The sequence below is a fragment of the Aspergillus multicolor genome, assembly GCF_047715735.1.
Source record: "Aspergillus multicolor strain CBS 133.54 unplaced genomic scaffold BDW74scaffold_22, whole genome shotgun sequence".
NCBI classification, from domain to species: Eukaryota; Fungi; Ascomycota; class Eurotiomycetes; order Eurotiales; family Aspergillaceae; genus Aspergillus; species Aspergillus multicolor.
Window position 1 is genome coordinate 395,325 of NW_027395973.1, and position 15,288 is coordinate 410,612.

Here is a 15,288-nt window from a genome sequence, read left to right on the forward strand (position 1 = left end):
AGTGCTTCGGAACTTGCCATGCAACAGTCATAAATATAATGATCAAATAGACTGAAATAAAGTTAGTAGCACAAATCTAACCTCTGCTTCATGTGAGAAACATACGTAATTTGACTGGAGCCTGGTATAGATCTCGATAAGATAGCGGAGATCTGACTCAGCCTCCGCTGCCAGAGGCTTCCAGCGCCATCCTTAGACTCTTTCTAATCACATCGCCTCATCTCACTTTTTCTCCTCAAATTAAAGGAGCTTGGACACCATCCACCTCTATCCCTTCGTTTCCCTATATCTCTTCCTCCCACGCGACCCACAACCATGTCTGCCATCTCCTTTGCGCAGGGCAAAGGCTCCCCCAAGTCCCAATCTTACACACCCGTCCCAGAATCCGACCTCGAATCCCTCGGCCGCCACTGCGAATTCGAATACTGCAACCAGCTCGACTTCCTCCCCTTCAAATGCCTCTCCTGCCACTCAACATTCTGTCTGGACCACCGCTCCGAGACAGCCCACCGCTGCCCACACGAAGGCGAATGGGCTCGCCGCCGGAATAACTCCCCCGCAAGCGGCGGCACGGGCCAAAGCACGCCGACGCAAAAGCCAACGATCTACAACTCTGATCAGTGCGCGCACGTCTCATGCAAAACGCTCATCAACACGCTCAAAGACCCCGGCGTGAAATGCCCCGAGTGCAGAAGGGAATACTGTCTCCAGCACCGGCTGAAGGAGCAGCATGATTGCGCCAAGGTCGCCCCGCGGTTAGGCGGCAGCGCGAACGCTCCGCCGAGCGATACGATCCGGTCGATGTTTGCGAAGGTCCGCACGTGGGGGAAGGATAAGGGGCAGGCTGCGGCTGCGGCGGCGGCGGCGGCGAAGCCGAAGCCCAAGGCTAATAGTCCTGCTGCGCGCATCGCGGCGACGAATGCTATGAAGAAGTCCGCGAAGGGGGATGCGGGTGTGCCGGCTGATAAGAGGGTGTACTTACATGTTGTTGGGACTTCGGAGACGCAGGGGGCGGAGCCGCCGAATGCGGATTTCTGGTTTGATGGGAGGTGGAAGGTTGGGAGGGTACTAGATGATGCGGCGAAGAGGCTAGGGGTTGAGAACAATAATAACCGGGTTGGAGAGGAAGCCCGGTTACGCATTTTCCATGTTGAGAGTGGGGAGTTTTTGGAGTTTTCGGAGTCCCTTGGGGGTGGGAAGGTGAAGACGGGCGATACAATCGTTATGCTGAGGGGAGCCGGGGTAATGCTGGGGAAGTGATATTGATTTTTAGCCATCTCTTTTGATACCAAGGTTCCTTTACATTGCATTTGCATAGCATGATACACTCTATGTCGGCGTCTGGGAATCTATACATTATCTAGCATTTAAACACTCATCTTCATCTTGATTGCCTTATGGGGCTGGTACCCAATAACCTCAAACTCATCCTCCTTCCACCCATCAATAACACCGCTCCCGCGGTTCTCCCTCTTGATCTTCAGCTCAGGGAAATCAGTAGGTTCCCGCGTTAACTGCTCCTCCAGCGCCTCCACATGGTCAAGGTAAACATGCGCATCACCCATCGTATGAATCAACTTGCCCGGGTTCAAATCCGTCGCATGCGCAATTATATGCGTCAGCAACGCATAAGAAGCAATATTAAACGGCACACCAAGCCCCATATCACAGCTGCGCTGGTAAAGCAGACAACTCAGCTCGCCCTTCCCCTTCCCCTTCCCATCCTCAATACCCTCCGGATAAGAGACATAGAACTGCGCAAACATATGGCACGGCGGCAGCGCCATCTTCTTCAGATCCGCCGGGTTCCACGCACTCATTATAATCCGGCGGTCAAACGGCGTCTCCTTGATCTTCCTCACAACCTCCGCAAGCTGGTCAACCCCCTGCCCGGTATAATCCGCATGCGCATCAACATACTCAGCGCCAAAATGGCGCCACTGGAACCCGTACACGGGGCCCAGATCGCCGACCTCGCGGTGTCCCAGCCCAACTTTATCCAGAAAATCGCGCGACCCGTTCCCGTCCCAGATTTTGATGCCGGCTTCGGAGAGCGGAATGCTGGATGTCGAGCCGGAGATGAACCAGAGGAGTTCGGCGAGGACGGCGCGCAGGAAGACGCGTTTTGTGGTGAGGAGGGGAAGGACGGGGATTTTTGCGGCGGGGTTCAAGGGGTCCGGCTTGGAGAGGCTGAAGCGCATGGGGTTTGGGGCGAAGATGGAGCGTGTTCCTGTGCCGGTGCGGTCGGGGCGGTGTTCGCCTTCGGCGAGGATTTGGCGGATTAGATTGAGGTATTGGTGCTCTTCGTGGGAAGGGTTGTGCGCTGGGGGCTGGGTTGTGGCGGTGGCGATCGCGCCATTTTGAGGGGTGTCTAGTGAGATGGTCATTTCGTAGAAGAACTATAGAGATTTGTCTTGCGAGGATTGAGGGTGTGGATGAGACGAAGAAAGTATTTCGGCGTCGTTGTCAAACTTTGGATGAAGATCGGACGCGTCCCAAGCGCGTCACGTAGTCATGTGATCTAGCGGCCTACTATATTCGGCCCGGCATTTTGACTACGATCTCGGAGTACGTACTTTACTTCGATTGTCGTGAGTATGGGTATTTTGGATTGTTCAGAGGTTTTGTATTAGTCCACTAATAAGTTGACTCCCACTCCCTGCAAGGCGCCCACAACCCACGAAGGAATCTTGGACTTCTCTCCGTAAAGCTTCACAAAAAAAGTTAGAAGGAAAGCCGGGAATTGGTCCTCCAAAATAGCCTGTCGCGCTCTGCCCATTAAGTTAAGTAGGTAGTGTACGTTGTGGATAGTGAGGCTTGTCATGTTAGACCATGTCCCGAAGCGGATAAAGACCACTTACAGATGTGCTCCGGCTGTCTCTTTGGCGGCCAGATGATGGAGATATGCCCTTGTGATGCCCAAGCCGCCCTCTTCTCTAGGTTTGCAAGTCATACAGTCGCAGCCTTCTTCCACGGGCTTGAAATCATGGGCGAAAGAGGCGTGCCTCAGGTTCAGATTGCCCGTGGAAACTAGGGCTGTACCGAAACGCTGCTGAAAGTTAGCATTTGACTTCAGCACGAGAGAATATACTGACAGCAGTTCTCGTGGGCCAAACGCAGTCAAACATGTCCGCTCCAAGGGCTACTCCTACAATCAGGTCCTCTTGGTAGCCCTAAACGCAGTTAGCATATGTCCAAAGCACCATTGCACAAAGAATTACCACGCCCATCACGTATCGCGGTTTATGCTCCGGAAGAAGCCCAGTACAAGTATCAACGCTTTCTAGATCAGCATCAAACTCAGGAGGGCGTCAGGTAACATACACCTTGCAAAATTCCTCTTTAGCCTCGCCCCCAGACAGACCTCCAATTGCAATTCCCGGTGTATCTCGGGCGACCATTTCTTCGCAACACTTCTTGCGCAGCTCTAGGTCTAGTCCTCCTTGAATGATGCAGAACAGGTTCTGAGTCTCCGGGTTCTTGTGGGCTGCAATGCACCGATCTAACCAGCGAACTGAGCGCTCCATTGCTTCATGGATCCGCGCATGATCTGGCGAGGTCGTTGCAATCACATCGTCAAGTTGCATGATGATATCTGATCCAATCGAATTTTGTAATGAGATTGAGTGTTCTGGTGTGAGCAGCATCGGTGTACCGTCATGGGGACTGAGAAATCGGACACCCTCCTCCGTAACCTCTGCTAGCTCGAGCAGGGAAACCATTTGAAAGCTGTACATAGTCAGTAATCGCTTCCAGCTTGAAGGCCTCGTACCTACCCCCCGCTATCTGTTAGAATATTCCGATCCCACCCTTGAAGCTTATGCGCCCCTCCCACTTTATCTAGAACAGCCTGGCCCGGTTTCAGACCTAAGTGATAGGTGTTATTCAGGCACAGCATGCAGCCCGTTTGCTTCAACTGATCATATGTTAAGCCCTTCAATGAAGCCTGCGTCGCAACGGGCATGAATATTGGCAAAGACACGGTTCCATGAGGAAGCTTCAGGGTGGATGCCCGCGCTTTGGTGACCTAAGAATGATGTTAGTACAATAGTTCAATGATTGAAGAGTGTTTGACTCACAGAACATTTTCTCTCTAGCTCGTAGGTAAGCGCTGAAGACATAGCCTTCCGTGGCGGGGTTGTCAACATGAACCGGGAGAGTGGTGAAGCTGCGTTCGAGACTCGAAGATGTGAGTATATGATTCGTCTCACTCGAGCGTATGACATCCAAGAGACTGTATTGCTTTACCGTCAGCAGCTCAGTGCTATCCACTCGTGCTCTTGTCTTGGATCAAGTTGGAGATGTTTTTTTTTTTTTGGCGATCTGTACGGATCGGATCTCATCGTACCGTAATCTCAGTACCGTACCGAATATTACCAGAGGGCCGCCACGCCGCAAGCTTGATCTTTCTTGTCTTTCTTCTTACAGAGTAGAATTTGTCTTAGCACACGAAGCCACGCGCTAGGAGGCCATGCTAGAAAAAGATGTGACTCGGACATCTATCTTCGAGCTTCTTGTAAGTATCATTAAAAAGTTGAACCAGACGTGTTGATCTAACCCCAGACAGGCCGACCGGGAATTCCCACAAGGGTCTAAACTCCGGGGTACCTAACCGAGCAAAGCCTGGCATCGGATCATGTCCTCAGCACTGGCTGGACAGGTCCATCAAGAGCCAGGTCGATCCTGAGCTCGCCATTCGTGATCTTCCACATCATCAAATCATTTCACCTGCATGAGTGGTACAACGTAACTGCAATCCCAATAACTCCCATCGAGTTCCGGTATAGAAGTAACGCATGCCGGGACTCGAGTGGGCGGCCCACCGCTGATCCATCCCAATCCCAGGTTACATCGCCCTATGAACGGCTTCCGGATCAAACATCAAGCCTCAGTCGGAGGCTGACCGACATTCGCAAACGCATGTCTGTGGTCACGGGTCCACGGGCCACCCCCCTTAACCCCGGCTGGCGGCTTTACCCCAAGATCTAGCGCCCTAGCAGCTCGGACCATGTCCTAGGGTCCCTTGTCGACACGCGCCATTTGTTTTTATAGCTAGCAGGGGCCCCGAGAAATCGTTGATCATCCTAAACCACTCCTTCAATCCCCGCCACCATGAGTGAAAAGGAGGTCGCCCCGGAGGCCGGCGGCGTCAATGCAACTGATGCCGAATCGGCCCTTGAAGTAAATCTCTCAAGCTCTTAGGTTGTATGGAGATGCTGATTTGATTGTACAGAACAGTGCCATTGATCCTGGTCTCCGGGCTCGAGAGCAAGCATTGGTTCGCAAGCAAGATTTTCATATCCTTCCTCTCAGTGCTGCGATTTACCTCCTTTGCTATCTGGATCGGTCCAATATAGGTAGGCTATACCCTCTCAGATCGGCCGTGGACGAGGCTTATGAGACGCAGGAAATGCCAGAATTATGAACTCAGAGACCGGCAATGATCTCCTCACTGAAACTAATATGTCCTCATACGAGTATACGTACGTGCCATTTCTATTGTCCCAACTAGCACTAACCCTATCAGAATCGCACTTATGGTGTTCCTGATTGCATATGCGCTCTTTGAGGTGCCCTCCAATTACTTTTTGAAGAAACTCAAACCCAGCGTGCGTCTACCCTACAACTCCATATCGCTATAGCTGACCCCGGCCGCAGAGGTGGATCGCCTTCTTAATGCTATCCTGGGGCGCGGTCACAATGGGGCTAGGCGGGGCTCACAACTACGCGCAAGTAACCGGTCTTCGATTTCTCCTTGGAGGTACGCATCCCGATCACTATGCTCATACCAACCAAGCACGCTGACCCCAATCAGTCCTGGAAGCCGGCCTCTTCCCCGGACTTGTCTACTTCCTTACATTCTGGTACCGCACCTCGGAGCGCTCGATACGAGTAGCTCTCATTCTAGCATCTGCGACCCTGGCCGGTGCGTTCGGTGGCGCTATAGCCTACGGCGTCGGACACATGAACCAAGCCCAGGGGCTCTCGGCATGGCGCTGGCTCTTCATCGTCGAGGGCGCGCCATCCCTGGCGTCCGCCGTCTTGGTCTGGTTCATCCTCCCAGATTACCCCGAGACTGCAAGCTGGCTTTCTGCGGACGAGAAGGCTCTTGCGGCACAGCGACTAGCCATCGAGGGATCAAAGGGTGCTGCAAAGGCGATGACGTGGGAGGATGCTAAAGAAATTCTATTGGACTGGCGGCTATACGCCCACTACCTAGTTAGTCCAAATCAACCGTCCATGGCCTGAAGATAAGCCGACCTCACAAAATAGGTTTACTTCGGCATATCTGCGCCGTTCTCCAGTCTCTCACTCTTCACCCCGGCGATTACCAGCGGCCTCGGGTATACCAGTCTCAAAGCACAGCTCATGACAGTGCCCCCTTGGGCTGTCGCTTATGTTGTCACTGTGCTCGTTTCATGGTCGGCGGATCACTTCAATAGGTACGCTTACAATGCCCTAGGGTCACTACAACACTAACGGTCCCAGCCGCGGCCTGCACTCCGCAATCTTCTCCTTCATCGGCGCAATGGGCTTCCTTGCCTCCGCTGTTCTACCTGCAGACGCCTACCTCGTACGTTTCTTTCTTCCTCCATGTCTACTCCTGAAGCCCTCGTTCTCCATGTAATTTCTAACAAAGCACAGCACCGCTACGGCTGCCTAATCGTCGCAACAAGCGGCTCCTTCGCCTGCATCCCGCCTCTCCTCGGCTGGCTCTCTTCTAATATCCGGTCTACCGCCGGAACAGGGCTTGCTATTGCCCTTAATGTGTCTTTTGGCGCACCCGGTCAGATTGTCGGCGTGTGGATCTATAAGTCGAATGAGGCTAAACGGGGGTATCCGACTGGACACTGGACCAACGCTGCGCTGCTGCTGCTTGTTACGGTGGGGTGTTTGGCGCTGCGGGTGTATTATGGGTGGAGGAATAAGAGGTTAAGCGCTGCTAGAGGGGGTAGTGCGGAGAGGTTCGCTTATTGAGTTGTCGTGGTTGGGTAGGAATATTGTTCTGTTGGGCCATGGTCTAGCAGTGACAGCCTTGGAAATTTTTGGTGTAGATGAGGCGTGACGACAGCTTACCTTTCGAAGACAAGGATATACATATAAAGCACTACGATGGTAAGATCACAATCAATTGAACTCTTGCTTGAATTGACTCTAGTTCTCGCACCTAGTATCCCTATTTTGACAGACTGCTTGCGCGTGAAGTTTGACCCGTAAGATGCCGGACATTAGAGAAAGAAAGAGCATCATCATCCTAGCCCCCGTGTTTTCATTGTCATTCAGGTCGAACTCAATGCTATGGCCGCTTCCCTGGGCTTGAACGCCGCAGTATCAAGCCATGTCCCAACCGTGTCTAATTGCCGCGAAAGGCATCAACTAGCCAGGACGTTGGTGACATGGTCATAACGAACTCTAGTGGTATAAGACAACTCACTTTCAAGCCCATCAGTCTCCACAATCATCCCTTTTTCGGCCGCCCACTGAACGAACTCACATAAATACGGAACCTTAGGCTGAACGATCTCTCCAAAGGAATTTCTGCGGTCACTTATGCTGACTGTCACAGTTCCAGCAGAAATACCAGAGGGAACGACAAAGACCATGGTCTCAATCATGCGTGACTGCGCAACGGTACAGCGGTTGTCATCAATGACAAACCCAAGGTCACCGGGCTTGTCCGCACTGGACACGGTGAAGTCGACTGAAACGCACTTGGCCTCTCGACTCTGCATCGAGTTAATGGTCTCAATGGCTAGGGCAGCGGACTGGGGCAGGCGGTCTCGCGCCTCGAAGAACAAGCGCCTGTATAGATCTCGCTAAGCCGTGTACGGGGTCAGGATCCACATATCTTTGCCGCTGTACCCGTTCGCCTCATAATTCTTGATGCACAGGGAGATCACGGCTTTGGCGTGGAGGAGGTTGTACTTGGACTTTGTTGGCTCCTCTTGCTCGCAGGAGGAGTCCTTGATGCTGAGGACGAAGTATCCAGGGTCAAAGTCGTTTGGGGCTAGAGGGAATTCCCGGCGGATCATGCTTGCCCACGCAGAGTTGACGGCAATCTGGTTTGTCGAGGGATGAGAGCCCATCAAGCTACCGTGGATGCGATGATTTAAGAATTGGGCAAATCAGGGACGGAATCAGCGCTGTTGCGTTAGTTTATGCACCGGGTGGTAGGCCTTGATCAGCCGAACCATCTGCGAAGTCTCCATCTGGCGGCTAAACTCATTGAACCCAGGCTCCTCCTTCGCTGTCATGACCATAGGCCTGAGTTGCTTTGGGTCACCAGCAATGATAACACCGGCGATTCTCCGAGACCAGTCGCACTTCACAAGCGGTATGATGCCGTTGACTTGGAGTTCTCTAGTATCTTCATCGCGGATAAGGATCACCTGGCCCTTCTTTGCAAAGTGCTTGGAGCAAAGCGGGCATGCGAGGTTATTGTGTGTAGAGACCAAGAAATCAGCATCTTCAGCAACGTGGTTACTCACCACCTTGAAGGCGATCAGAGCTTTTGACTTCGCAACCGGGTGCCAGGTGGAAAGGGGTATACTGCGTAGACTATTGACGTACTTTCGAGCTTCGTTGAACCAGTCTACCTTAGCACCGGCGAATTTATCCAGCTCATCGCGGTTGATCTCCCCTCTGGATGTAGCCATTTGGCGTTGCGTCGGATGGTGTCCCGGAAGAGTTCGTCCTTGTCGCCCAGCTTGAAAAGCTTCCGCGACAACCTGAGCCTCAAGTGCCAGTCTCGGTAGACCATATGCTCGATCATGGCTGGTCCTCAAGGAGTCTGCTGCGAGCTGCCAAGCGAAGAGCTGTGCATCTAAAGACATATTGTCTTCGTCCATGTCCGAATCGTCCTTCTTTGCCTCTTCACCGGTGTGTTCCTTCGAACCAGCGGCGGATTCTGACTGTTTAGCACGCGATAAGAATTGGTGGCTTTCTGCAAGAGGCCGGTATACTCTTAAAATCCTGTAGTTTGCTCCTAGAAGTGCTTGTACTTCTTCAAGTTTCGCACAGTCCTCATCCGAGATATGATTTGCGGGGGATGAGAAGACAACACGGAAACCAATTCTGCAAAAGACTATAGCAATGAGTGCGAGCAAGAATGTCTTTCCGGTGCCCGAAAACCCTTGAATGATCTTGACTGCCTCGGGGAATGAAGTACATGATCGAAGGCATGCCTCTTGATCGGGCATTAGCTGGATCCGACCCAATTATGCATCTACAGCTTCGTTAAACTTGGTATTGTCGGGGTGTAGAGCTTTGATGGGATTGACCATGGTCCGAGGCCCTCGCTTGTAATTGAGCAGCACATTAAGCCAACGGCGAGCCTCTTTAGCACCTGGGTTCCACGGAAGTCCATGCCGGTGATGAGACTTACGGCATCTATTTGCCTCGCCAAGCCTTCGTGACAGATATCGAACGAGACATGAGCAGGTAAGAGGTTGAGGGGCTCTCCGGGCACGGTAGTGAAGCATCGGATTTGGCTCAGCGGCTCGGTTTGAATGAGGTAGAGAGGATCACTGGTGCGGGAGGCTGAACACATTGGGAATTGAGATACCTTTGCACGTTAGTATTGGCGTCCGATCGCTCTCGGTAGCAATAACTATTGTCACGGTAGAGCTTGCTTTCGTTTCGAAACCTGGGGCGATATTCGTGTCCGGTTTCATGTATTTTACCACAGCTACCACAGCTACCACAGCTTTGCCAGCAACAGATAGGAGTGCAATTTGATGATCCGTTTGGGCAATGAATGTGTGAATTTCCTGATCACGCTTCCACTCCAGGAAAGCACCGTATACAAGGCTAATTGCAGCCTCCTTCGCATCCTGGAAAGATACGAGGGGAGGGTATCGGATAATGCCGCACTATTCAGCTTCAGCTGCTGGCTTGATAGTACTATCAACGACTGTACCCTGGGTATTGTCGACCACAGACTCTTGAGGTGTGTCAGCAGCTCGCCCGGTAAGTGTGAATGGAAATTCAACCGCTTCTTTATTAATTCCCTTTCGAGACGCTAGCACATTCCACCGTGTTTTGGGTACCGAGAGAGTCGCACCACAATACGCAGACCAAGCATAACAAGGCGTTTGCTTGAAGCCAAGGATGTGCCCTTGCGAGTGGACAAAACATGCATACCTGCCCGCTGCCCTCCTGTTCTTGGCGACCATGGGCACGACCGGTCGAAAGTGCGCGTCGATCCGTACAGAGATCAGTACCTCATGGCCGGCTCGAATCATGGCGACAGTTTGGCGGAGAAACCGAAAGACGGCGATAGAATCATTGTCAAAGGCAGTGTCATTAACGTCCAATCCAATAACCACGCAGCCCTTGGCGGAGAACTTCAGAGCCCAGTAGCTATCGTTGGGTTGCAGCTTCCCTTCTTTGTTGGCATTGACATCCTCATTCCTACAGACTCTATCTCCCACTTCGTACTGGCCCACATGCTCGTGGTTGTCGTAGTGGAGATACGCAGTCCGGTCTTTGTCGAGTCTCGCGAGTTTCGGTGAGAAATCTCGAAGATAAGCCTACGGTAAACCGGCTCGCCTGATATTCTAGCTCTAATAGTGACACCGTCGTCCTTGAGATTGGCGTTGCGAGGAAGACCAATGCTATCATTCGTCTCGCAATTGAAGAACTGTGCCTTTTTCCAACCGGTGTCATTGAACCTTTTCGAGTACGCAGAGTCTAGGGGAGCCAGGGGAATCAACTGTTGCTGGTCTTCTTCCACCGGTCGTCGTTGCGGAAGCCGCGGAATCCTGGGCTCCTGTCACGCTAATCAGCATAGTTCTCGCGCTTGAATCTGGGTAGCACCTAAGAAGTACTTACAGAACATACTGGCGCGTGGCCGTTGAGGCAGCTTTTGACGAGTCTATCAAAAAAGTCTGAATCATAACCGCGGACAAGTTTTGCGTTAAACCATTTGTCTTCGATGCCGGACTCATCTTGAGCGTCAAGGGAAGCTCTGACAGGACATTCAGAGCTTTCGAGAGGAGTATCGGGATGAGGCATCTTGATAGCAAGATTAGGGTCGGTGTCACAAAGGGAAGCTTTGACAGGACACTCAGGGCTTTCGTGGGGAGTATCAGGATGAGGCATCTTGATAATGGTACTAGAGTCGGTGTTATCCTGGAGTTTATGGCAGACTGTGTTAGCACTCATCATCTCGCAACTACGAGTGCTGCCTGCCATATAGCAACGCAAAAGGCCAAATGCAACAAAGACTCTCCTACCTTGGTATTAAGTTCATAAAGCTGTCGAAGGCCGTGGAAGCGACAAGCAGTGTCTTCATGCAAGAACTTGAGGTTTGCTTCAACAGATGGCTTCAGGCGAACGGCAACGAAGGCTGCCACAGCCGCGTCGTCACATTTTTTATTCTCTTAACAAGAGACTTGTTAGAAACCGAGCTAAAGGAACCTGTGCAGTTGAGATGGAATGAGACTTACTCTCGTGGATTTGGAACAAGTGGACATGCAGTTGAACGCGAAGCTCTACATGGGCAGCATGTGCTTCCTCGACCTCCCGGCAGGCTCTTGAATATAGGTCGTCAAAATTGATTTCCGTCATTCTGGCTACAACGAAGTCAGCAAGCAAATAGAGAAAGTGAGCAGCCTAGCTCTCTTTAGGATGCAAATAAGTTACCTTGCTCAAGCAGGAGTAACACCGGGAACTAGGGAAGCAAGAAAAGGAAAAAGAGAGCGCTGAATATTATTCTGTGAAAAGACAGAAAAAAGCAGAAACAGAAGGGAAGGGTTTTTGATGACTCATATGAAATGGAGTTCTCAGATTGAAAAGCTCCAACGGGATTCAAGAGCGAGAGAAGGGAGGAAGAGTTGAGATGTCCGGTGATAGGAGAAGAAATGAGGTTGGACGAAGGAAAGCAGAAAGAAAAGGAAAAGATTTCAAGACTCGTATGAATTGAAGAGTTCTCGGATTAAAAAGCTCCAACCGAATTCAAGAGCGAGAGGAAGGAAGAAGGGTTGAGAGCTCCGGTGGTAGGAGAAAAAATGAGGTTAGATGAAGGCGAGATGCTAAAGCTCCAACGTAGTTCAAGAGCGAGAGGAGAGAAGAATGGTCAAATGAAGTGGAAGCGGAGGCGGAGGAGCAAGAAGAAGGTCGAGTTGTGGGAAGAATCAGAAGACTGGGAGGAGAGTGAGAGAGGGAGAGCGCGTCACGGATGACTGAGAAGAAATCCCCTCGATATTGGAACCAGCCACTGACTTCCAATGTTCCCTCGAGCAGTGTTACTCAACCATCGACGAATCCGCAGCAGATACAATGCTTTAAGTGTTGCATGATCAGCCAGCCAGTCTCGTACCTCCTATGCTGCATACTCCTATTGACATTTCGACCATGGTCAATAACGCAGAAGGAGACTGAAGCCACAGAAAGAGACCTCGAGATTCCGGCCTGATATCCCTCCTTGTCTTTGTATATGTATGCCTTTCATCACTCTTTCTCTACTGCTTTATAATCAAATACTGACCTGCGCCTTGTTCATCCCAGAGCTCTGGGCCTGACCTCTATCGCAGGCGATCAAATGACCCGGATAACAACCTTTTCTTCCGTCTCAGAATGAGCCTTTCAAGGCAGTGTCTCGAAACCATGGTCGAGAGAGGCGACTTCTCTCGAGCACATATCTGAAGTTTATTGACAACAGTCGCACTTTGCTGAGTGATTGATTGCAGCTCACGATATCTCGCCCAGTCAAGGGGAGCTATATGCCGATTGGATATACTCTAATTCAAATCCTCAGTACGTTCGATATCATAGCTGAGTGCTTGGCTGGTTCTTCGATGAAATGGGACACTGATAGGTTTTCCTCCTACCTAGATCAAACCCACTTCTAGACTAGACACTAGACCCGACCCAAGCGGGCCCTATAGCGTCTTCCCCGGGCCCAGATGCCACTCCATACCGATCTACCCATGGCAAGACTATAGGTAGCTCGTGGCATGCAAGATCTGAGGAGTCAGCTAGCAACCATGCGAACGAAGCCTTTCCGTCAACGTGTCCCTTTCCGTCGCGTTGGATGGCTGCAGCTGTCCAGGAAGAAGGGCAAGCAGGGCAAACAGGGCAAGCTAGGCACGCAGGGCACGCAGGGCACGCACAGCAAGCAGGAAAAGCGGCGAAATAAAAAATTGATCTGGTCGCAGGGTACTGGCAGCGATGACCCATGACTCCAGTTCTTATCGACCAGAGTCCATATATGAAGACTGGGGGCCAGGGTCTCCTGTCCCGAGGTCTGAGGTCCCATATACCTAATAGGGTTAGGAAACCGTCCGTCGGCCATCCGAACCATGGTACGCAGGCGCTAGCACGTGAGATCGCTGGGGAAATAAGGTTACGGCTCCGTCCCAAGATTTGTTAGGGTCTAACCGTCTTAACTATGAGACGGCTATAACCCGGCACTTGCCATTAGACAAATCCCCATCGAACATGGTTTTCAATACATATATTTCCAAGTCCCGAGGGCCATGTCCATGTGCCAGTGCTAGTCCGGATCCACTATTCGGCAGGATCGGCTAGATCTTCGCTTGCACAATGCAGAGTCGGGCTCAAGCACAGCAAAATCAAAATGCCAAGGAGGGGCACACTCAGTCAACTCTCCTTCACTAGATTATAAAGTCGACTGACAATTGACGGGAAAGAACCTCTCTCCAACTACTCGCAAGAGAACTGAATTCACAATTGTTCTTTCTGTAGATATGGTGCCTCCAGATAAACCAGATATCGTAAAGTATACCGTAAGGAGAATCATCAGCCAGTGTCAGATTCATATGCCATTACCGTAGTTAGGTACCATGACGCACGTTCCGTTCCGTCATACCGGCTTGTCGTTAAAGAAAAAATAAGGTAGAAAATCAATCAATCAGATAGCCATCCGTGAACCGATCAGAAGAGACTTGAAGTAGGAAAAGACGAGAATTCCAACTGAGAATCTTTCAGGAAGATTGTAGAAAATAAGGGCCCGCGTTCTGTTCCTACCGAGTGTGCAGATGGTATGAACCCCCCCTTGGTAATCATTTATTTCAGCGTCGAAAATATAAAAGAGCAATGATGCCGACAGCCGGTAATGTTGTACATGTCTGCGAAGTCGGCGTCAACCCGGCGTATGTCGCATGGATGTCGAGTGGTCAAGTTGAAAAGCAAAAAGGAACAGTGATCGAGGTTGGATCCTCGAAGGATAAGACGAAAGAAGATGAACGTCGACGTCGGCGACACCAATATCAAGCACCTTTATACCCAACAGACCCCGACGGTGGTCCTCTGCTGGGAACCTGGGAATCCGGGTCCAGGACTTTCAAGGCTACTTCCGCCGCATCTTCCATCGCATTCTGTAGATAATCACCATCGAAAAAGTATCGGGCGGCGTAGTTTTTCCCGGCGACAAGGACTTGGCAGGACCACGCTGTGCGAGCTCCTAGAGTAGACAACTTCGTCAGCATGATAATGAAGAAAAATTTGACGGTCCAGTATAAAAGTCGGTGAGGGATCAAGACTCCACTCTTCCGCTGAGACGAAGTTGAACAAGAATGTATGCCAGTTCTCGTTCGAATGTATCCACTCAAATGATCCCACAAAGACATGATGCTGGCGAGAGAAATCTTGCATGCGGTGCATGAGGCAATGAAGCCTCAGGGAGGGGAGTGGAACTGGGAAATATCGGCACAATGTTACCTCGCCGGTCGCTGAATGTGGTGTACTGGGGCTCGCCCAAATTCTCCTTTTTGCAATAGTCTAGGAATGCATATATTAGCACATCCGATGATCAAACAGCCGCGGAGGCAGAACATGATAAGGGGATAGAGAACGAAACGTTTAGGCGTCACAACGTTTCTTTCCTAGACGGGGGCACTGAAGGAAAGCGGGGCCTACATTCGAGTCTCAGCCTCCAGGTATTTTTGATATCGACAGACATGATCGAAGACAGTATTTGTTTGGTATATAGCCGATGTCGATGGCCCGTAGAGCAAACGCTGAGAGCGAAGGGGAAGGGGCAGACGGGAGGGTCAAAGAAGGTGAGTGAGGGACAGATGCTGCTGCAGTGGCCTCCGGTCAATTGTACTGTGACAAGGACGGTGATTGTGATTATGATGGTCAACGCGCAATGAACCGAACAATAGCGGTGCAGATTTAGGTATCAGATGATGGAAGAGGCTAAGTTTCAACCTGTTCGTTTTCTTGAATCAATGGACTTCCTCAAATCAATGGATATGGGGAACAGTAGGCGTATAAGAGAGATTGTGGGCCGCCGCTTGCTTTAAAATAGCGTCCTCGGAG

At 51.2% G+C, this 15,288-nt stretch overlaps 4 protein-coding genes across 4 annotated transcripts; 2 read left to right on the plus strand and 2 right to left on the minus strand.

Moving 5' to 3' along the window:
- Positions 1–200: 200 nt before the first annotated feature.
- BDW74DRAFT_157675 (AN1-type zinc finger protein) lies at positions 201–1,347 on the plus strand. Its single transcript, XM_073725181.1, has one exon. The coding sequence runs from the start codon at positions 316–318 to the stop codon at positions 1,258–1,260; it is 945 nt and encodes a 314-aa protein (XP_073581554.1). The 5' UTR covers positions 201–315; the 3' UTR covers positions 1,261–1,347.
- A 20-nt stretch (positions 1,348–1,367) lies between these two features.
- BDW74DRAFT_169377 (uncharacterized protein) lies at positions 1,368–4,148 on the minus strand (the record flags this gene model as incomplete). The annotated part of the gene is made up of 8 exons (XM_073726985.1): positions 1,368–2,399; positions 2,577–2,580; positions 2,862–2,929; positions 3,096–3,173; positions 3,222–3,279; positions 3,325–3,729; positions 3,777–4,027; positions 4,080–4,148. 8 exons carry the CDS (start codon positions 4,146–4,148, stop codon positions 1,368–1,370), a joined length of 1,965 nt encoding a protein of 654 aa, XP_073581555.1.
- An 877-nt stretch (positions 4,149–5,025) lies between these two features.
- BDW74DRAFT_58198 (putative MFS transporter) lies at positions 5,026–7,026 on the plus strand. Its single transcript, XM_073733217.1, has 9 exons — positions 5,026–5,181; positions 5,234–5,357; positions 5,408–5,483; positions 5,528–5,609; positions 5,659–5,761; positions 5,816–6,219; positions 6,274–6,443; positions 6,490–6,574; positions 6,646–7,026. The coding sequence occupies exons 1-9, from the start codon at positions 5,113–5,115 to the stop codon at positions 6,976–6,978; spliced, it is 1,446 nt and encodes a 481-aa protein (XP_073581556.1). The 5' UTR covers positions 5,026–5,112; the 3' UTR covers positions 6,979–7,026.
- A 441-nt stretch (positions 7,027–7,467) lies between these two features.
- On the minus strand, positions 7,468–8,285 carry BDW74DRAFT_157680 (uncharacterized protein). Its single transcript, XM_073725182.1, has one exon. It carries the CDS (start codon positions 8,085–8,087, stop codon positions 7,818–7,820), a length of 270 nt encoding a protein of 89 aa, XP_073581557.1. The 5' UTR covers positions 8,088–8,285; the 3' UTR covers positions 7,468–7,817.
- Between the last annotated feature and the right edge of the window lie 7,003 nt (positions 8,286–15,288).